This window comes from Gopherus flavomarginatus, chromosome 1 (genome assembly GCF_025201925.1).
Source record: "Gopherus flavomarginatus isolate rGopFla2 chromosome 1, rGopFla2.mat.asm, whole genome shotgun sequence".
Taxonomy (NCBI): domain Eukaryota; kingdom Metazoa; phylum Chordata; order Testudines; family Testudinidae; genus Gopherus; species Gopherus flavomarginatus.
Window position 1 is genome coordinate 17,842,216 of NC_066617.1, and position 24,119 is coordinate 17,866,334.

A 24,119-nucleotide genomic window follows, 5' to 3' on the forward strand; every position below is an offset into this window, starting at 1 on the left:
TAACGTAGCTGAAGTCGAATTTCTAAGATCGAGTTACTCACCCGTCCAGACGGCGCGGGATGGATATCCGCAGCTCTCCGTGTCGATTCCGGAACTCCGTTCGGGTTGATGGAGTTCTGGAATCGATGTAAGCGCGCTCAGGGATCGATACATCGCGTCCAGACTAGACGTGATATATCGATCCCCGAGCAATCAATTTTAACCCGCCGATACAGCGGGTTAGTCTGGACGTGGGCTTCTCTAGAATTGCTACAGCAACACAGCTGCAGCTGCTGCTGCAGTGCTGTATTGTAAACACTACAACAATGGAAAAGGTTTTTCTGTCGCGGCAGGAAATCTGCATCTCTCGGAGGTGGTACCTAGGTCACGGAAGAATTCTTCCGTCACCCTAGTGGTGTCTATGCTGGAGCTTCAGTTGGCTTAATTAAATCACACAGGGCTTGACATTTTTCACAGCCCTAAGCGATGTAATTAAGCTCTCCTAACTTTGTAGTGTGGACTAGCCTTAGGTCTTGAGCATCACTCTGGAGTGTGATGAGTTGAGATGTGCCTCTCTGCTTTAGGGGGCGGTCTGCTCTCTCTTTCTCTGCAATTGGCTGGTTTTTGTTTTTTTAAATAAATATTTTATTTTAGCTACGGAAGTGTTAAAATGCCTCAAGAGCGTGGCTCGCTTGCTGTAGCAGCTATTTTTGTATTTCTTTCTATATTAATGGAAGACACAAGTTGGACTACTTCTGAGAGTTAAATTTTCCTGAAGTTGAATCATAAAAGTACTGCTGTCTTCCAGGCATTTTTTCCAACTCTTCATACGCAGACGCTTGGAGTATCATCTCACGCTGATCCAGCTCTTCTACAAATCTGGCTTCTGCTGTAGACTGATGTTCATAGTCTTCTCAGAGTTCATAGGTTTCTTTTCTCAGGTCTTCTGATAGCAGCCAGGTCAAATGTTTCATAGTTGCCTCCTCTCGCTGATGTTTCTCCTCTTTGGAGATGTTATCTGCAGGTGCTATATCTCCAACAGTGCATTCAGCCGTATCATGAACCAGAGCTAGTTGTACCCATCTGTCTTTATTAAGTTGTTTATCTTCAGTAACCAAAGCAACGACTGCTATCTTGTACATGTGATCCTATATACTCTCTGGCTTCTCTACATTCCTGTACACCCAGCCTGTTCGTGGTACTCTCTTGAGTTGCCTCACCAGCCTCAGGAACTGCAGCAGGCTCCCAGTGGCGGCGCCCAGCGGGCCCACGACCATGGGGCTGCTGCAGAGTGGGCCAAGAAAGAAGCAGCAGGGTGTGCTAGATTTCTGGATTCCAAGAAATAAAGCAGTGTTATGTTTGGTTTGTCATTCGCTTCCTGAGTGCTGCGTTATTTATTCAGTTTATTTATTTAATTTTTTTAAAACCTCTTGCTATTTTCAAAGGCTGAGATGTGTTTATTATTGAAGAGCTACATGTTCTAATGCGTCCATTGACACCAGTGGAAAAAGCGAATGCAGCACACAATCCACAGGGCAGCATTCAAAAGCTGAGCACAGTGAAGTTATGTTAACAGCCAATTTAGGAGCAAGGAAAGTGTCAGAGAGACAACTGTGGTATTCAGCTAGCTGGTTTTCCCTATAGGCAGACAGCATCTGTATTGCTCAGTCTACTCCTTCCTCTTCCAAAGCAACTCCACTTCCAAGACTTGGGATCCCAGCTCCATGCTGTCCCTGTGTCTGTGCTGGTGTGTACTCCCTCCCCATATCCTCTTTCCATACCCATTTCAAATCTCCATCCCCTCTGCATTTCTCTCCCTACCCAACAGTCTCCCACTCTCCTCATCTACTCCTGCCTTCCACTCCCAACACACTTCTGGCTCAGCCCTGCTGCTAAAACACCACAGCCTGGAGCCTGCAGCATGTTAGTTCATGGGCTAGATTCTGAGCTGGTGTACACTGACTTCAAAATGATTCCTTATCCTAGAAAGAGAAGCAAAAGCTCGCTACAGGCCCAAGAAGATTAGAGCTCTCCTTTGCCACAAAGCCTACAAACCACTTGACAAAGGCTAGGCAGCTGGTGTGCTGAGACCATAGCCTGTTCTGATGACCAATATTGTCTCATTGTTTCCTTGTATTCCCCCATCTGTCAGTATCCATCAGTTGTCCCTTTTCTTGTCTTTGATTGCATGTTCTTTTGTGAAGGTGCTGTTTTTGCTGTTCTCTGTTTGTATAACACTTAGCACAATGGAGTCCTTGTCCATGACTAGGGCTCCAGTAATACAGAATATTGTACATGTATAGGTTCTCTTTCATCCAAAGATGTCAAAGCACTATAAAAATGTTATAAAACCAGGTAGAACCCTGCAAAGAGAAATTATATGGATAGTGTTAACTTAAAAAAAAATCACATTGGTCTGAAAAATATTTATTACAAAGGGTGCGTCTACACTGAAAACAGGATGTGTGATTGAGGCATATTTAGACATACACAAGCTAGTTCGAGTAACAATAGCAACTGCAGCAGTTTGGGTGTCTTCACTGACTAGCCCCATCCAGACCCTGGCTATATACTTAAGCAGCTGCCGCCCATCCAGCCATGGCTTCACTGCTATTGTTACTCAAGCTAGCTTTGATCTAGATAGATAGATCAAAACTAGCTCAGCTATGTCTATACTTGCTGCAACCACGCCTCTCTATTCAGTGTAAACATACCCTTACTGTTGTTACATGTAACATCTAGCATGACTGTAACAGAGAGATTAAAGAAAAACAATTTTCTCTGTTTACTTTCAATACTTGACAGCACTAGTAGCTAGTCAGTGCCACAGTTTCCTATGTATTGACACTAGGGCTGGCCAGAAAACAAGATTTCCATTTCATGAAAAATTTCAAAGTTTTGGAATTTGTTTTTGTTCCTTAGCAAGACAAAACTGAGACCTCTCAAAAAATGTTGCAAAAAATAGAGGTGATCTTTTCATACAGCAACAGGGAAGAGAAAAAACATCTAAAAGAAACATAGGGAAATGTGATTTTAAAACTAAAAAATTAGGAGGACTCGAGTACAGGCTATACCTGAAACTTTTAATTCTTTATTTTAAAACTGACAACATTTCAAGCTAAGGGAGGTGTCTTTTTAAAGCAAAACAGATCAGTCAATAATTTGGTTAAAAAAAACAACCACCAATAGATGAGTTTTATTTTCGGGAAGAATGAAAATAGATTAGAGATGTTTCCGGTACCTCTCACACTTTTATCTGAAGGCTCATGATATTTGATGCTTTCACTAAGGCCCAAGTTCCAGTTATGAAATTACCAAAGAATCTCCACTTTCAATGCAATAAATACATAAATAAAACAAACTAAAACCACAAAATCAAAAATATATGCTTCTTTATAGCTCTGGAGACAAGCGTGAAAATGTGACATGAGTGGAATGTAAAGGCTGAAAAACCAGAAGGCAAAGAAAAAAAAAGAAAAAGCACTCAAATTTTAGACTTTGTAAAATAGTCTCATGATTTCTAATCCAATCTCATTATTTTTGACATTTCACTCATGATTGTTTAATACTTGGAGCTGGTAATACTGAGAGCTGCAAGTTCAAATCTGGATGCTTAGATCTATTCAAGGATGCTCAGATCGATCTGGGCTTTTGATTTAGCCCATTATTAATAAGGGATTAAATTGGGAACTCATTTGCAATACTGCAATTCTGCAGTAAATCTAATGAAGTCAGTGAAGTTACTGTAGTTACCTCACGGTGACAAACCAGAATGTGACTCAGGGTCAGGTCACAACATTCAGAACTGTTCAGATCAAGGATTTTTGGTTCAGGCCAATCTCTATAATGAGGAGAGAGAGAGGCCTCACCTATTCTGGTGGGAGCGTGTAGGGCGTATGTAGCTACATGCCGCAGGCTGCATCCGCTCAGTGGCATGTGGCTACATGTGGCAGTGAAAGGCTTTAGTTGGGGAGGCAATTAGGAAAGGCTCTGGCAGCTTTTGGCTGGAGAGCTGCCAGAACCTGTCCCCGCTGCCAGTCTTTTGCTGTGATGGGGAAAGGCTCCAGCAATGGGGAGGCAGCAGGACACTACAGGGCTAAATATAGAAAGGTGGACATGGGAAACATGACTTGGGCTTGTAGAGAACTGTGCAGGTTCTGGCGTATCTTTACTCTACTTGCCTAGGTAATCAAAGAAATCATCTGCAAACACTTGGAAGGTGGTAAGGTGATAGGGAATAGCCAGCATGGATTTGTAAAGAACAAATCGTGTCAAACTAATCTGATAGCGTTCTTTGATAGGATAACGAGCCTTGTGGATAAGGGAGAAGCGGTGGATGTGATATACCTAGACTTTAGTAAGGCATTTGATACAGTCTCGCATGATATTCTTATAGATAAACTAGGAAAGTACAATTTAGATGGGGCTACTATAAGGTGGGTGCATAACTGGCTGGATAACCGTACTCAGAGAGTAGTTGTTAATGGCTCCCAATCCTGCTGGAAAGGTATAACAAGTGGGGTTCCGCAGGGGTCTGTTTTGGGACCGGTTCTGTTCAATATCTTCATCAACGATTTAGATGTTGGCATAGAAAGTATGCTTATTAAGTTTGCGGACGATACCAAACTGGGAGGGATTGCAACTGCTTTGGAGGACAGGGTCAAAATTCAAAATGATCTGGACAAATTGGAGAAATGGTCTGAGGTAAACAGGATGAAGTTCAATAAAGATAAATGCAAAGTGCTCCACTTAGGAAGGAACAATCAGTTTCACACATACAGAATGGGAAGAGACTGTCTAGGAAGGAGTATGGCAGAAAGAGATCTAGGGGTCATAGTAGACCACAAGCTTAATATGAGTCAACAGTGTGATACTGTTGCAAAAAAAGCAAACGTGATTCTGGGATGTATTAACAGGTGTGTTGTAAACAAGACACGAGAAGTCATTCTTCTGCTTTACTCTGCGCTGGTTAGGCCTCAACTGGAGTATTGAGTCCAGTTCTGGGCACCGCATTTCAAGAAAGATGTGGAGAAATTGGAGAGGGTCCAGAGAAGAGCAACAAGAATGACTAAAGGTCTTGAGAACATGACCTATGAAGGAAGGCTGAAGGAATTGGGTTTGTTTAGTTGGAAAAGAGAAGACTGAGAGGGGATATGATAGCAGTTTTCAGGTATCTAAAAGGGTGTCATCAGGAGGAGGGAGAAAACTTGTTCACCTTAGCCTCCAATGATAGAACAAGAAGCAATGGGCTTAAACTGCAGCAAGGGAGATTTAGGTTGGACATTAGGAAAAAGTTCCTAACTGTCAGAGTAGTTAAACACTGGAATAGATTGCCTAGGGAAGTTGTGGAATCTCCATCTCTGGAGATATTTAAGAGTAGGTTAGATAAATGTCTATTAGGGATGGTCTAGACAGTATTTGGTCCTGCCATGAGGGCAGGGGACTGGACTCGATGACCTCTCGAGGTCCCTTCCAGTCCTAGAGTCTATGAGTGTTGCTGTTACATATAGTCTTTCAAGTTCAGCCTTGGGAAGACGTGTATTGTTAGTTTAGGGTTATGTGAGGTTCTGTGTAGATGCAGTCGTCTTTGGAACAGGAATCATGTGACCTGCAGGAGAGTTTGCTTACTGCCTTGGTCTCTGATTACAGTCAATTCTTGAGGCAGAGTTGTGCTTTCGGACCTGGGCAGTGATACTGGGTTGAGATTCCTGGAAAAAAAGAGTTGCCTGCTTGCTCTTTGAGCACCTCTTTTCCAGGACTGGGATATGTGCATAAATAAGGCAAGTTACACTTAGAATATACCCAGATTCTCCATTACTGATTTCTTGTCCACTGACAAGCCAATGTACAAGGCCCTGTACATGCACTACCACTCAGCCAAGGTGCAAACCGGATGCCAGAATAGGACACTGGTATCAGAAGAGGTGGCAACAAATTTAAAACCTGCTTCCGTTGATACCAATGACAAAATTCCTTTAATTCTGATGGGAGAAAATTAAGGCCCACTGTTTTTCCTGGAAGGATTCCCTTGTAGAAAACAAGATGATTAAACAGTGACAAAAGAAAGACACATACCCCTGTTCTTCTACAGTGTTTGGACTTTCTGTGGGTAAACTCACTGTTTGTTAGGGACCTGCTATGGGTTTCAATCTGATCATCATCAGCTGTGCAGTTCTTCCAGTGAAGAAAGCTTTTCTTTCATTTTCAGTTGGTCTTCTGATTTCCCAAAACCTAAACATTTCTGCTGTTGGAATGTTCATATTTTCAAATGGGAGATCTATATTTCCACATAAAAGCAAATACCTCTCCCTCTTTATAATCCCAGTTATAAGACATGGATCCTAATTAGTGCAGAAAATGTGTTTATTTCTGGGAGTAACATTTTAACTTTTCTAACGAGCATTTCTGGCTAAAATTGTGATTTTACAGGAGTGAACAGCTCTTTGAAATTGATAAAATGTCAAGCAGCTTCTTATCTATTTACATCCTAGTACTGTAACATTTTGGCTTGGTTTATTGCAAATTATCTTTTAATACTTCTGCCTTCCAAGTGCTAGGAAAGATAGTTACACTTCTGGTAGGGAACAAGTGAAGAAGAGAATTCTCACATGGGTATTTAGAATCCCACTGTATAAACTATTATAGCATTTAATATCTGCAAAAATCAAGTGGCAAATCAGCAGTGAATATCAATTATACATCTGCTACATTTCAGAGGCAGATGGTACTTTAATTATATATCTAAAATGTTATGGACAATTTTCACCACCCCAGCTTCATTGAAATGGTGGCTTTAGCACCTAAAAATATCAATGCAAGGTACATATTTGATGACGCATCATTACTAAGAAGTCACCCTTTTTTGAACAGGAATATTCCACCAATAAGCCAATAATAACCGCAAAACCAAACAACCCACATACTCACAGTCCTGTTACCCTCATCCACATGAGAAATTTTTACTGATTGAAACCATAGGACTACAGTGTGAAGAAAAGTTGGACTGAGTTTTGTGTGTTGTAGTTTCTGAAAACTATATTAGGCATAAGACAAGAGCTGACATTTGCTCTTGATTATACTAGTTTAAATCAGAATGAACTTTACTGGGGAAAATGAAGTTACTCTGAATCTATTCTCATGTAGCCAAAACCAGAATTTATCCCCAAGTGAATTAGGATCCAAACATGTTCCCATTGAAGTATATGGCAAAAATCCCACTGAAATCAACAGACCCAGCACTGCAACCATCAATCAAAGAGTAGTCAATTGATATGGGACTACTGATGTAAGTAAATACCGCTCGGTTTGATTAAAGGCTGCAGGAATGGGGCCAATGATGGCAAGATGACCCCCTCACTGTCGCTAAGAAATAAATTCTCAACATTCTGTACACATACATTCTACTCACAGATAATAGAATTTGAGTACCACTTGGAAAATATCCTCGATTGCCCTCTTAGTAAGAGGTTAGTCATTAAATAAGACAGAAAGTATGTATTTTACATATATGGACTTTGGCAATAAAATTATTATTACCGATCAATGAGTCAATAATGAAAACACATCTAGGATTTGATTGTATTCTTCAATTCCTTTATATAACAACCGCCCTGTTTTCAGTCAGTCAGTATGACCCATGCACAGTTCTGCACATGTCCAAACTAGGTCTCAAAAGTGTCCTGTGCACACACTTCGGGTGTGCAGTTTGGCAGTGCTTAACTACAAAGACATCATTTTTGACAAATCTGAGGCTAGACATGAAAAATGTCATGTGCCAAGTGTGGATGTGCACAGGTGTGCACACGCACAGGTGTAGAAAGTTCAAAACTGCAACTTGTGTTTGAAAGTGGCTTCTTCAAACTTAACCACAGGACCACTGTTAACAATGCTGTAATGAGTGGCAACCCAAAGCTGGAGTGTTTGGAAGTGGATCCAAACCCAAATTTCCCCCATGTTCAGAGATGTCAGGATCTGGGACTTGGCTTTGGGCCATCTCTAATTAACGTTCTTTTGCTGATCTTCCCTACAGCTTTGATGCACGACATGCTAAATAATGAGTGGTCCCTAATGGAATTTAAATACTGCATCCAAAGGCAAGAAGCCTCTTATTCTAACTGAGAACTATTTCCCAGGAAAAAGCTGAATGTAGATCCAGCTAGGCTGACAACAGAGCTATTAAAAATGTGTTCATCCTATAAGAAGCACAGGCCTTCCAAAACAGAGACAATTAATTAAATTACATGCATGTCCTATCACAAGGCATGAGAAAGCAAACAGAACACATCAGCTACTGGATATACAAAGAAAATGAGAAATAAACATGAGAGACCTTTACCTTCACTGAATCAGTGAGCATACAAGTGTTTGCAAGGTATGCTTTGATATGGATGCAGGAAGTGATATTGGCTCCATTCAACATGAAATCAACTTATGCTGTTTGATTAAGTTGCCTTTTTTAATCAGCACCTGACTCCAAAAAAATAACTTCAGAGGGGAAAAAAATCTTAGCACTAATAAGTTGTGCAACAGACTTCAGCGCAATCACTGCTTGTGTATTCTGTTGCTTTCCCCATCCTGGTCCCTATTTTGGCTGTTTCGGGATAGCTGTAATCCACTAGTGCCCCTGTGCAGTCCCATTGCAAGAGCAGGGCCTTAGAATAAGACAATTCTCTGCCCTAAAGAGCTCAGGGCTAGATTTTTAAAGGTATTTAGGTGCCTAACTTCCATGGGGCTATGCTCTTTTGAGCAGGAAGCCATCTTATTCTATGGGAGTTGCTTAGCACACTTTTGTACACTCGATGAACACAACCAAACAAGATACATCATCATTATTGTTCTGTGTCTAATTCAATAAATATGTAAAACCTTGGCCACCAGTGAACATGACTATCACCATTTTTTAAAGAAAGACGTTACTGTAATACAAGTTATCCTTGCTCGATAGTTCTTATTGCAATTATTTTCCATTTTTTAAAAAAAATAATTCTTAGTAATTACAGTGACTCTCAGGTTTCTTTTCAAGATATTATTCATCATCCTTCTTTCAGTGAGTTTAGGTTTGGTGAGAACCAGCTGGACAACCCTGGGTACTGTTTTATCCTCACAACAGGTGGAGCATGAGAAACAGTAGGATATGCTCCCACAAAGCATTAATGTGCCTCAGCTCTTAGCCAGAGGGAAAATGTTTAGTGATTGTAGAATGATAGTTGGAACTGGAGAAAAGGTCAGGTTTCATGAGGGATCCTGTTTATTGTGACACCAAGGTCTCAGGAATTCAAGCTGAGGCCAGGCTGCGTGCTCTCTCTCTCTCTCTCTCTCTCTCACACACACACACACACACACACACACACACACACACACTACATTTTCAGCATGTAAGACTGGCCACTCAGAATGCTTAATAAAGACTTGTTTCCTACAAAACTGTCTGTCGAATGCCGTGTTTATTGCTAATGAAACAGGCATGAGACAACAGTTCAGTGTCCCAGGGCCACTCATTCCTCGGCCTACTGCTGAAAAGCTAACAAGAGCACGCCTTGTGGTAGTTGTTTTAAAAATTTAAATTAAATAATTATGTTATTCATCTGATGCCACTGCCCATTGTAGTTCGAGGCAAATGTTCTTTGTGTCTCATCTCATTCCAATTCTTAGTGGATAAGTGTCCACAACCCAAAAACAACAGGCCAAGTTCTGCTCAGATTGATATCTGTATAAATGCTGAGTAAATCCATTAAAGTCATTATAAATCCAGAGTAATTGAGAGCACAATTTGCCCTGTATCGCTAAAGACGGAAGAGAGTGGGGAAAAAGGTTTTAATACAGCTAATTTTCATGCTTTCCTATTATAGTAGCCTGTGGTATAGTAGTAATAATGACCTTGACTAGGCATGTCCCTGGCTACTAATGACCAAGGGTTAATGGCCCACGATATAATTTTAGGTTATCAACCATCAACGATCATGGCCAGTAATTAATTACCCGGAAATACATTGTCCTTTGACCATTAAGGTTCAATTATGTTATTATTCAGAATGAAAAATATTTCAACCATGTTTATTGCAAAACTCTGTCTCTGGCTTTACTTTAATACATTAGTTGCAAAAATCAAACGTATATTAGTCTGAACATATGTTATACAACATTTCTGCATTAACTTTACCCAAGTTACTGGTAACTAAACTGGAGAGTCTTCAAGTCTTAGGATCACAGGCTGCTCACAGATGGCGAATATGCTCAAAATGGATTTGATGTCTGTATTACTGGAGCATCCCATAAAGGAGTTACTTTTTAGATATTTAAAGGTTTGAAACTGGTTGGATGTGTTGGGAGGGGAGCAAGGGAGAACTCATTGCAGGGAACAATCCTTCACTGGCAGAGAGAAAGAGTAGTTTAGTTTTGGTAGATCTAGCTGAGCACTAGATAAGGTAATTATACAGTTGTCCTTAATGGATTTTGTTCTTTGCCTTTCCTGCATTTGGCAGCTTTGTACTGTCTTGGAAATTGCAATTCTTTGGGCTGGTCTACACTGGTGGGGGGAGGTCGATGGAAGATACGTAACTTCAGCTACAAGAATAGCGTAGCTGAAGCTGACGTATCTTATTTCGACTTACCTCCCGTCCTCACGGCGCGAGATCAACAGCCCCAGCTCCCCCGTCGACTCCGCTTCCACCTCTTGCCCTAGTGGAGTTCCAGAGTTAATGGGGAGTGCGGCGGGGATCAATTTATCGCATCTAGAAGAGATGCAATAAATCGATCTCTGATAGATCGATCGCTATCCGCCGATCCGGCGGGTAGTGTGAACGTACCCTTTGTCTTCAGTTATCAAAGGAAGGCTTTTGAAAACAGGTGGGTTTTGTAACACACTCTGAAAAGAATAAAGCTTGGGCTCAATCTTATCTTCTCTGGTTGATTGTTGGCATCATTCAAGGAAGCTTTGTCCCCAGCTCTTCTAGGGCCTTAAAGATTAGGACCAGGGACTGGAACTGGCACTGGAAGTGATCTACAATCCTTTCACCACTGCCTTTTATTTCTTTGAACTGTAGCCAAATTGCCATTTCTCATAACCTCATCAGCTTCTTGGGCTTCACTGCTGAATGCCCTACCTTAATACCTTACACTGCAATCATCTTTCAGTAATGTTTAAGGAACATTAATTGGGTGCATTCATATCTGAGCCTCTTGGAGCACGAGATGCCCATACATATTTAGAGTGACCAGATGGCCCGATTTTATAGGGACAGTCCCGATTTTTGGGTCTTTTTTTATTAATATAGGTCTCACCTCACCTCTGTCCTGATTTTTCACATTTGCTGTCTGGTCACCCTATCCATATTGCTCAGGACAAGTGCATGCTATTATTTAACAGTTGGTTTGCCCCCAAAAGGCCATGCTGACACGACAATTAGTGCAGGAAGCATCTGCTCAGTTCCAAGTGACAAGGGAATGGTATGAACACCTTATTTTATCTATTCTGAAAGCACAAATCATGGACTGGTTTTTAAATTCATTCTTCTTTCTAAAAAAAACCCCAAATAACTTTGATTCTATGCTTCTTAGTGACCCTTTAAAGCATATTCTGTGCCATATACTGAGATCTGTTTATTCACATTTGTCTGTTTCAAGGGTCATTACAATCTTGTTGGAGCAAGAGATTTCAACCTGCAAAACTTTTCTTCTGAGAAATATACAGTATACAGCTTAGTCAGTCTGTTAACATGCTATGGGATAGTAAAAAAAAATCTTTTAAAAAGAGAAATAAGTTTAAACTTTTATTTATTTCTTTTTTGGTATTATTTTGTCGTCTTATTCTTTGAAGCTTCTTTGAAGCTGAGGCAGCCATTTTTGTTGCTGGTTAACTTCTTTAAAATGCAGCACAGGTGGATTGATTTAAATCAATGTGATTTAAATCACTCCATGAACAGACTCAATTTAATTCATCGATTGTAATCAACTTGTCCATTTGTACTTCAGCTATTTTCCCATTGGTTGATATAACTATTCCAACATCTTGATTTACAACCAAACAGAACCTTTTATATCAGATTTAGTACATCTTTTTTTCTACCCTGGAGGATGCAACTATAATTATATATATGTATTTAATCCATTATATAGCTTAATATTTTCAGATTCTAATTAATTAATTGTATATTTTATTAAGTTAGGAAATGGTAAATGGTATATTGCTTATTTACTAGATAATTAATGTTCTGCTCACAATTTATGTCAAGCTGCCTTAGGATCGTTAGGATGGTAACTGGAATTTAATTAAACACACAAAACAGAATATAAAATGTATTTTTATTCAACAAAACAAGTCCTTAATACAATACATGCTCTATCGTGCCACATTTATAAAGCTTGACCTCAAAAGTTAGATATTTCTCCCTTAATTTTTTCTTTATATAGAAAAGCAGCCTTTAACTCAAAGATTTTGATGGAGACTCATGGATTCAGCATTGTTATTTTTTATATAAGTGTTTTAAGAGATTAGAATAAGTCTAGGCCTTAACATATTTTGTAATAAATTAATTGGTTTTATTTTTAAAAAGAAAAACACTGTCATTTACATCATAAAATCAAAATAATCTGATTTAAATTTTTAAAATCTGTTAATTTTTTCCAAAAAATAAACCACATTTTTATTCACCCTAAAGTCAATATAAGTGTCTGAAATATAGTTGCCAGATTACAGAGACTTGCACATTCACGGTATTTATTGAGAAGTAACCATACAGAAATCTTACAACTCCCTATACTGTAACTGGTTGATATCATTAGCCATGTGGAATAAAAGCTTTTCATTGTATGGAGAAATAAGTGTAGAGTGACTATGGGTATGCCTTCACTACCTGCCAGATCAGTGGGTAGCGGTTGATCCAATGGGGGATCAATTTAGTCTAGACACAATAAATTGACCCCCGAGCACTCTTCCATTGACTCCTATACTCCAGCGCCGCAAGAGGCACAAGCAGACTCAACAGGGGAGAGGCAGCAGTTGACTCACTGTGGTGAAGACACCAGGGTAAGTCGATCTAAGTACGTCAACTTCAGCTATGTTATTCACGTAGCTGAAGTTGCGTAACTTAGATCAATCCTCTCCCCAGTGTAGACCAGGGCTATGGAAATAAAAGCTTGTCTACACTTACCAGAGGATCAATGCTTTAGCTATCGATGCATCAGCAGTTGATTTAGTGATCTAATGAAGACCCACTAAATCAACCTGCCGCTCTCCTGTCAACTCCTGTACTCCACCTGATTGAAAAGAGTAAGGGAAGTTGATGGGAGAGTGTCTCCCGTTGACATCACGTAGTGCGGACCTCACGGTAAGTACAGCTAAGCTACGTCGATTTGAGTTACGCTATTTATGTAACTCAAATTGTGTAGCTTAAATTGACTTTTTCCTTTAGTGTAGACAAGGCCTAAGACTTGCATAGCCAGAGTTCAGGGAATTGAATAACTACAGTAAGTAAAGACTAGACAGTTACACATGTGAAACTAAAATATTTTGGATGAAACAATATAATTACAGAATAATCTATTATTAATTTTGGCTTGGGGATAAATCAACACTGTCAAATGAACAAATCAATTTTTGTTTAAAAAATATACTCTGAGAACTTTCATTGTCAATACACCAAGTGATCCATCCACGATGCTAATTGACCACTTGTCTCTTAATTGTATAGAACCTCACATTAATCATATTGAAAGCCTACTCAAATGCCCACTAACTCACTCCCAGAAACATCCAAATTCTATAATCTCATACAAAATCGATGACTATGTCTTGGACAAAAAAAAAAAATAATAATAAAAAAAAAAATCTTCCCAGTCATTCTGAATGAGTGGTTAAAAAAATGTTCCTGAAATGAAAAACCTTAGTAAACAACATCAAATTAAAATCCTGTTTTGTGCCTGGATTTGAGAGTGGTAATAAAGGGGAAAAGTCAGACATGGAAACATTGCCATCTGCTCATTCACACTTTAAAAAAACACGTGTACAAAAAAGAAAGAAAAGGAAATCAATCACGTGCTGTAACAGAATTACAACAGTAATAATTTCATCATTCTCCAGCTAAAAGAGCACAGGTATCACAATACAGATCTCATCACAAAGAGGCTAATAGCAATCCAAGGACTCAACTTGACTGAGCTGAATTAAGTGGCTTCTGTATTTGTAATATTAACATCCTGGCCTCCTTCTCTCATCAGTTTACAGTGAGAATGGCGCTTCAGTATCATTGTGGTGATGTTTCAGAATTACACAAAAATAAATGAGGGCCAGAGTCCAGGTCTGGAGGAGTAAGTAGGAGCTAGCGTTACAGAGTTTAAGGATGGAAGGGACTACCAGATCATCTAGTCAGGCCTCCTGTTTATCACAGGCCACCAACACCACCTAGCACCCGCACACTAAACCCAACAACCAAAATTAGACCAAAGTCTTATATAAAAATGCTGTGCATTGGCCACTCCCACCACCTCCCTGAGCAGATATTTGGCTCATCCACCCCCGTCCTCCAACACAACAACCAGCAGAGCTGGCCTGTAGGGAGGGTAGTTCTTTTCTCCTGTTAAGGATTGTGTTCCTCTGAAGCATCAATCCCTTCCCTTGGGTGATCTTGGAACTGTGCAGCTACACATCAGCTCGTGCTCAAGGCTTGTGGTAAAAACACAAATTAGTCTATTTAGCAAAAGTACATGCAAGAAGAGGGGTCTTGTTGCATGACTGGGGCTCTTAGATGCTAGGATTATAATAAGGACTATGTGATCGCCTGGTCTGGTGACTTCATTTCATCCTTTCAGATTTAAATTTGAAATAGTAGCCAGAGAGGGTGAAAGGACAGCTGCTGGCCTGATTCTAGGCAATCTTGCACTACCCATTTCTAAGCAATGGAGTGTTCTGCTTACAAACTGATGGCACAGTATGGTCCTCCAACAAGTGCGGAATACCCCCTGAAGTCAAATGAGGGCTGCAGGTGCTTCTCCATGAAGCCCTGTGTAGAAACAGCTGTGTGCTTTTCACTTGCTGGAAAGGAATGAAGCAGCTAAGATCTACATCCCAGGGGCTGAGGTCACTTAATTAGTAGGTAGAGGTCAGAGCCACAAGGTTAAAATGTCACATGCTTGTTACATATCCTGAGGGAGGGTAGTAAACAGTGAGACAATTTCAACCTGAGAAGTGACATTTACAGTTAGATAGTGAATGAGCTCACCCTTCTTTTGTAACACTGCTTCTCCCAAAGGCATCAGTATGATCCTCCAAACCAAACTCTCTTGCCATAGATGTAACGGGCACAGTTTGAATAGCACAGAACACATTTCCTTCTGTTCCAGGATCTACATTTGGGCTCTGTGTATTCCAGGGTCTGCATGCTCAAAACTTGCATTGCACATGGAAGCTGGGTAGGCTGCTAACTACCCAGTTGGTGGATGAAAATTTAGCTGTCCATCCGTACCCTATGTTCTGGAGAGTCAAAGCTGTTATCGAGACCAATACCCCTAAAGCCAGCAAAAGCAGGCATTGTATTTTATACGTTTGGTAGCAATAATAAGCACTACTACTCCTACAGAAGGGCCTTTCAGCACGAGGGCCTGGCCTTGAGCTTTGAGCCTTTGACCTCCAACAGAAGTAAGATCAGGGCCTAACATTCTGAAGTGTTTGAGAGACTCTGAAGAGTTCAGTCTAACTTCTGAGAGGGAAGTATTATGATTCCCTTTTTAAAAAGGGGGAAGTTGAGGCACAGAGAAACAGGCTCTGGGATTTTCAGTGGACCCTAAGGGGGTTGGAACTGAGCACCCATTGATTTAGTGCAATTCAGGCCCCTAATTGCATTCAGCTCCTTTGAAATATCCTATCCTAAGTAGGAAATTCACAAAGCAAGACACAGGAGTGGAACTCAGGTATCCTGAATCCCACCTTTAGCCAAAGCATCCTCTGCTTATAACTGGATATTATAGATAGGTGTTATCAGTGTTATTTTTATTTCATATTGTTAATGATGCCAACTAATTTCATATGGGAAGAAAATAAAAAAGTTACACGGTGCTGAGCTGAAGGTGGGATCCAGAAGAACCAAGCCTGTCCATCAAAACTTGTAAGGAGATTGGCACTAAAAGAGGTATCCAGGCAGATAGGGATGCTACATTAACTAGATCGGAGGCAGTGAAGACAATGCTAGGGGAAGCAGGAGATGAAAGCTCAGACGTGAACGGAAGCAGGGCCCACCATGCCCTTGCTGAGGAGAAAGAGAAGCTTCACCGTGAGGTACAGGGAAAGCAGAGCCAATGGCTTCACTGGAACCAGTGAGTGACATGACAGGAGGAGATCATTTTGTGCAGCAGCATTTAGGCTTAACTGCTGAGGACAGCTGTGGTTGATGCCTTCCCATTCTCAAACTCTGCAGTCAATTAGTGCATATTAAAAGGCATTTTAACCTATGGTACTCTAAAAGGTCACATCCCTGAGAACTAATTGTATTAAATGCTGTGATGCCCTCTCAGCAGAAACCAGGTAACATAACTTACTATGCAATTAAACCCCCCATGATCAATACATGGCTGCAGCTTTAAAACATTGCAGCAGACTGATCAGATGAACATAAAGTGTGTACTGTTATTGTATCAGCGCTAAAGATCCTAACATAGAAAATGCAATGGCTTGTCTGGGATGAGGATACACTTGCTATTACACTCTTATTATGCTCACTCCTCCTAAAGCACAGCGGCTGATGCAACCTTGATGCTAGTGATCAGGTGATCCTACAGATAAAATTGCTTATGTTCTGTAGCAGGCTACTTCCTCAGTTCCAGCTGAAGTGACACTGCTTGTCTGTTGCAATCTGTGCAGTATGTTAGAGCTTGGTAACATTAATTCTGCAAAGCAAGGCACTGCCCAGACTCAAGTCATTTCTAATATGAAGGATCACTGCCAAAAAATAGAGATTCACATTTAAACTTTTCAGTTCGTTACCATTTGTATTAAATGTAACATCTCTACAACAGGAAAAACCCAATTTGGATTTGTGTAAAAAAGCCCCGTCATTGGGCCTATTCCCTGACTTCTGTTTACAGGGGAAAGTTGCACCAGTTGAACTTGAATCTGTTTTTAAACCAATTTATTTAAGCTAGTTCTAGCCTGTGTGGACATGATTATTTTTGATGTCAGAGCAGACAAAAAGACAGTCCCTATGGGAAAAGTGCTGTCTTTTTGCTCTGTGTTTGTACAGGCCCTAGCGCAATGGGAGTCCTAGGTCTATCACTGGAGCTGCCAGGCACTAGTGCAATACAAATAAGTAAATAAAAATAATACACTGAAATAAGACTGTCCACACACAGGGGTTTGCTCTGATTTAACTAGATCACACCATTAGATAATAAACCCTGTGCAGACCAGGCCTGCCTACCTGTCTTTCCTTAATCTGTGAGCTCCTTGGGGCATACTCAGCAGGTACATATGGGAAGTGCCTAGTATGTTGTGGACACTCCCACAAATGATAATTTGCCATTACAATTGTCAGTGGCATTTGGGAAAGCAGTATGGTCCAGTGTTTGGGTCATCTACATTCCCATATCTGCCACTGTCTTACTCTATGTATGAGCTTGGGCATGCCCATTAACTGTCTTGATTTCCCTATCTGCAAAATAGGGATAACATCACCACCCCATGTAAACGCCTGGAGATCTCCAGGTGGAAGAACCATGTAAATGCTAAGCAATAATAGTCTTATAGCATGTACAGAAAAGTAACCCATCCCCAACACCATTGCCATTGTGTCCTGAAAAAACGGATGATGGAACCCTTGAGGCACACATTACTGATGGAAAAAGTGTGGTACTGAAAATGTTTAAAAAAGGTTCCCTTGATGTGGATAGCCCACCATAGCATGAAAAGCTATTTCCTGAAGGTTAAGGGTTTAATCCTTTAATCCCTGTAGTGTAGGGGAATTTGGAGAAAAGGTTCCATTACAGCAGGATGAATGATGTAGGTATTTGTCACTGACCCAAGGGCAGGCTGCTCAAGCATGCATTTTAAATAGAGGCGGGGGTGGGAATTCTGATTGGTGGCTACGTCTTGTCATATAGCAGAAAACAAAACAAAAACAGCAGAGGCAAAGGGGCAGTGGGATTTTTTTAGCTACAAATCTTCATCCCGTTCAAAACTAGAGAGAAGCCAGAACACCTCTTTGCACAGATGCCCCAGAGACACATTTAAACCTAGAAGGTTGGGACATTTGTTACTGAGTTTCAATGCATATTTCCCTGCCCCAGCAATGATGCATCAACCCTCTACACAGATTGCCAGAAGGGTTAGAAACCAGGACTTTCAGATCCATGGTACACAACCCTACCACTTGAGCTAAAGGAGTAGCTCCAGTAGCTGGTAGCAGTATTGGGCAGTTATGCACTAATGAAGTAGCCTAAGGGGATCTACAACACAAACTTTGCTGATATGTTACATATGGGTGTATGAGAATTGAGATAACAGAAGCTGCAGGATATTTAGAGATTAGATACACAGTAAACTGCAGAAAACAGTACTGCAAGTTAGAATACAGGATACAAACACATGTGGGAATGCCTTGTTGTGCACAGAGCCATAGAAACTCAGATTTTTGAGGGCACATTTTTCAGGCAGCTTTGCACAGTGACAGAATTTCACCCAACATACAGAACTGGCTAAAAGAAATAAAACAAGGCAGGGGGTAAATTGGAAGCATAAAAATAGAGGCTGAGAATTAAGACAGAAGTAAGACAAAATAAATAATTCCTCCTCTTCCTATTTGCACTGACTGCTTTAGAAACTGGGGAGCTTTTTGTACACCTGTGAAAGGTCAGAGGCAAGGGAAAGGAAGAGACCATTTAAAAAACCTGGAAGGGATGGGAGAAAGAAAGGGCAGCCTGTATAGCATTTTACTCTACAACACATATAAAAATAAACCATCAGTATATTTAATAGCATATTTAGAGTTTCAAGCAACAGACATAAAATTTGCCCTTTTCAGCTTGACCTTTGTTAACAACTTAAGACACTACAGACCTATTATTCTACAGCATCCCCTTGACAAACTCATCATGTTTGCAAATGCTATGTTCCAGGAGACCATTCCCTTTCTCAGTCAGAAAGCAAAGATCAATATATATATATATTGCACTTGCTCTTTGCTTGTAAAAAGCCTCCAGTGGAAATGTTAGAGACACATTTGGACACAAACAAATCCAGCAGAGATCTTACACTAAAATTCCTTCTTATGCTGCAGCATAGAAAATGGCAACACAAATTATTTAAAAAGAGAGAGAGAGATTGAAATAGAAATAAAGCTTTATGTCCATCTCTGATGCCATCAAAGGTTTATTTTAATTGCAGCAAGATATCATTATTTTCCTGGACTCAGCCTCCATGTTTTATGCTAAATAATCCTCTCTGAAATATTATAAATCTGCAGAACTTTGAAAAGTAGGTCAGTAGTGCAACACGTAGTAAATGTCTCATATAAACACTAGCCATTTTTCTCTACAGGTCACAGTCAATATCACATCCAGCATACTCATTAGCTAGTCAAGTGACTATTCACTGGTTTACCAAATGATGATAACAGTATCATCTCTAAGCATCCATTCATTGTTAACGACATATATACGTGGACTGATGGGGAAAAAGACTCCTTGGCATTTAGCTGTCTTGCAATTAGCAAGGATAAAATGAGAGAAAGCAGAAGGAAGAAGAGAGATTTTAGATTCTCATATGATGAACTATGTGGTAGTCTCTACAGGTTGGGATAAACCAGGATGCAAATATACCTGTATATTAAAGGCATTTCAAAATATGAACATTATTAGTGGTGAATATGCTTAAAACCACCATTAGAGGAACGTTTCTACATATGCTCCAAATGAACTCATTTTCAAAGTTCTCCAGGACCTGTTAAAGAAAAGCATTTAGTCAACATGGTCTCTCAATGATTTTCTGTTCAGGATCCATGCACTCTCCCCACTAGCCTCTCAATAAGCTCCACATTTCAGCAAGAACTTACCATCAACAAGCTAAGAGCAGATTCTGGAGCACGCTGAACAGCCATAACCTTCTCTTCCTACATACAAATCCTCCCTCGGATTTGGTCAGCCTTCGGCCCTGGTTCACAGCAAAGCATCCAGCAGCACCTACAGCAAACTACAAAAATAGAAATCCAGAATCAGGGTCAGATAGCATTTTCCTAGAGGTGGAGGAGGAAGAAAAAAACACAGCCCCTCCTCAATCCAGGAAAAAAGCTGTAGCTAGGCCAAATTTTACACTAGAGGGAGGAGAGAAATGGAATGGAGAGACTGCTGGAGGAATGAGATATTGGAAACTGCAGGATATTTAAAGATTAGATGTACATAGCTACAGTAAGCTGCAGGAACACAAGACTAATATCAAACACCTACGTGAGAGGTTAGAATACAGGATACAACCCTCCCCTTCCCCCACACACCCACAATACTGAATAGGATTAATTGATCTAATCGTCACTATCTTTATTGTGGATATAGCAGCAATGTCCCAGACTCTTTGCTCCTTCCTCCCTGCAGTACTGATGCAGAAACAATGCTAATAAACATCACAACATACCGCTTCCAAAATGGTCAATTTTCTTCTCTCTTCTCATAAAAACCTGCTCCTCTCTTTGGAAAGCAGACGTCTGCATAATACAGACATGAGCAATGAACGAGAGGAGCAGAATCAGGAAGTGCCAGGCATTCACTTGAGAGCAACAATTACCTTTATCGTATTCGAATGAGAACTGGGTTATGCACTGACCCTTTTCACGTTACCCAAAAAAATAAAATCTATTTCTCCTCCTCTCCAAAAGGACTCAGCTCCCTGTGGAGCTAACACACTTACTACAGACATGTAATTACACAGCCTGCTCTGTTAGCTCTCTGATCACACTGGCTGTACCACATGCAAACAGCTGAGCCAGGAATCTTCACCCGCCCCGCCTCTCCAGACCCTCCATAAGGCTACATGTTATGATCCCCTGTGGAGCGTCTACAGCTCAGGCAGATGTAGAAGGCTAATTGTGTGGATGGAGACTGTTAAGACACAAGACAAATTAGCCTGAGAAGAAGCCACTTGTTTAAATATCGGATGTAAGTGAAGGAGATTGGTTTTCTCAGAGCTTTAGAAAATAAAGCATCCTATTGTGAAGGCCACCAGCTTAGTCTTTTTTTTTTTTAACGTATCAGCATATCTAGGTAATTATCAGAACTTCCCCCACGGATAACTCTATCTAAGGCACTCGTAAGGCACCCAAGTCCATCGTACTTGAGCTCCTCTTTAATGTTTTTATCCTCACAACTCCCCTCAAGGGATCATTTCCACTTTTTTTTTTTAAGCAGGTGGGAAACTGAGACACAGAATGGTCACACAGAAAGCCTATGGATGGAGCAAGGAATTGAAGTAAAATCTTCCCACCCCAAGGATCTCACCCTAACCACCAGGCTACCATCTCTCTCCCCATGGGGCTATTCTCCCTCTCCTTCCAGCATGGGATGTTACAAGTTGTTACACCCCTGGGCCCCACCAAAAACAAGCAAACAAAACACTCTTCTCTGAAGAGAAGCAGGAGGTTGAAGCAAGGAAGACAGAGACAAATTCCTTAAATAACTCGAGACAGAGAAATTGGGAGGGGAGGGGGGAAGATGAAAGCAACCTTTTGAAAAATGTCTAAGGGCATCAAAATATAAAATATGTAACAAAAGATTTTAAACATCAACAGTAAATACCCACAGGCTACAGCTGTTCAAGTTTTCCCTGTACTAACCCACATGCGGAACTGTACAGCTCTGTATTTGTGTCATTACAAGGATAACACAGCCGCGTAAACAGTGAGCTCCGCAACTCTAGGGTCTGCCTGACAAATGTGAGATGCTTTCCCAGTTCCCAGGCAAGTACTTTTAGAGTTGGAGGGGTTGTTTGGTTTTTGGAACCACTCGTTATAATTTTCCAGCAATGGCAAGATAATAAATTGATCCCAGAGGTCTCTTCAGTCTCCAGCTTCTATGAAGAGTACAGCTGTAGGGTGAACTCCTAACCAAAGACTGGTTTGTGGCAGCCTTAACCAAAACATTGCTGTGTGAAATCAATACAGAAGAAGGCCAGAAGTCTGAGATCTATCAGTTGCAGGGTATCGATCACATGGAGTGAGTCAACTGTGTCTGGATATATGACGTAGAGTGCTGAGTTAAATTTGCAAACTTACCTATGCATTCCCACTCTATACATTTTATCTGGATATGTTGCCAGTTAGGATTAGGGAAACAAATACACCTCATTGACTCTTGCTCAGCTTGGAGAAATCAGCAATTTACCACACTAACTAAAGCTCATTTCAAAAGTTAGAGAGACAAGGTGGGTGATGTAATATCTTTGACTGGTCCAATAAAAGATATTACCTCACCCACCTTGTCTCTCTAATAAGTTGAGATTGACACAGCTACAATACTGCATCTCAAAGGTTGTTATCTGGAAAACTGTTGACTGACAACTGTACATGCAAGGAGGAGGACATGAGAATTTTTCCTTGTGCCACAAATTTTAAGAGACTCATTTGGAAATGTATCTATAAAAGAGAACATTGGCTAATATCCATGTATGTTTAGGGACAAAAGAAGAACCACTAAAACAGATAAAACTGATCAAACACAGCTGGTTAAATTTTAAATTTCAATATTTTGATTATGTTTCAAGATTCAAAATTCTGATTTTTTAAAAAAGTAGGGGAAATTTTTAATAAAATTTTCATATTTTTTGCCCTGGATTTTAATCAGCTGTACAAGAAATGTGTTTTGTCTTACAATTTACAAGCAGTTCTATCATAAAAAGAAAAAACCATATTGGTTGACTCTGGACTAATGGACAAGGTAATCTTCAAAACTTAACTAAGGAACTCTTGAAAACCAGTCTATAAGAAAAGGAAGTCTCTCTGATGACAGACACACATGTGCACTCTGGATCATGTGACAGACAGTGGGTGAGCAGAATCAGACATCTCTGGCCTCTGTGAGAACAAGGACTTTTCTACAAAGAGGTAAAATCCTTGCCATGTTTGAACCTCAGACAAGTTAAGTTTTCTGTAGGAAGCAACTGGGGTATATTTTTTTTGTGCCTGTCTCTTACTTGGTCATTTTCTCTGTATTTCTGTGAAGTTGCCAATAAACCATGCTGTTTGTAACAACCTGATCTGGGTCGCCGAACTGTTATAGCTGGAGCAGTTATCAACAGGCACTTCAGTAACTGAGCTCTTGTCACAGGGGAGGCAGATCCTGGAGTAAGCAATGGCTTGGCTCAAAGGTGCTGACTTATTTTTCCCTGTGGGTGCTCCACCCCTGCATCTTTAAATGGGATGAGGAAATAGTTTTGCATCCAGCTATATTCGCCATCCCCAAGTCCCTGGTAGTATGTCATGGGGCTGAGGGGAAAATGTTTTCCTAGCTGGAAACTAGGCAAACAATTTAACCGTCAACTTGAGCACAAACCAGGCTGTGTTTAGAGGGATTTGTACCCATACAGTTATTGCTGCTGAATATTGAGCACTTCTGAAAACCTGATCATTATTTTGGTACCTAACTGGTATTTGGTATATGGAAAATCTTACCCCTAACGGTCAGAATTTTAGTCCTCTAGGATGTTAACAAGAACTGAAAACGAAAGAGAATACAACAATTACCCTCCCCCCCCATACATGAATTTCAGATCCTACTGTCAAAGGAAACTTTCTCAGCAGGACACAAGCCATACTGCCAGAAAGTCATAGATGTTAAGGCCAGAAGGGACCATGATAGTCATCTAGTCTGACTTCTTCTATAACACGGCCTAGTGAGCCTCACCCAGTAATTCCTGCATCAAGCCCATCTCTTCTATTTGAGCTATAACATATTGATTGGGAAGGCATCCAGCCTTGATTTAAAGTCCAACTCCTACCCAAGATCCTAATAAAAATCACAAGGGCAAATCCAGAATTTCACAAGAAAAACTGAGCTGCAGCCAACAAACAGTAGCAGAAGAATTAGTGGAGATAAAAGGAATGTGTTCAAATGAAATTAGAGGTAACAAGTCTTTAAAAGCATGAAAAGTAAAGAACCTTACAAAATTACCACAA

At 40.4% G+C, this 24,119-nt stretch overlaps 1 protein-coding gene and 1 pseudogene across 1 annotated transcript in view; both read right to left on the bottom strand.

Moving 5' to 3' along the window:
* Positions 1-20,876, bottom strand: part of FRMD4A (FERM domain containing 4A) — a 554,591-nt gene extending 533,715 nt beyond the window's left edge. The window contains exons 1-2 of the mRNA XM_050936795.1: positions 20,588-20,876; positions 20,013-20,149 (exon numbers count right to left, since the gene is read on the bottom strand). Of these exons, the coding sequence (XP_050792752.1) occupies positions 20,013-20,057 (45 nt within the window). The 5' untranslated portion in view covers positions 20,058-20,149; positions 20,588-20,876. The remainder of the gene's footprint in view (positions 1-20,012; positions 20,150-20,587) is intronic.
* On the bottom strand, positions 655-1,256 carry LOC127043183 (5'-deoxynucleotidase HDDC2-like; annotated as a pseudogene).
* Positions 20,877-24,119: the final 3,243 nt, after the last annotated feature.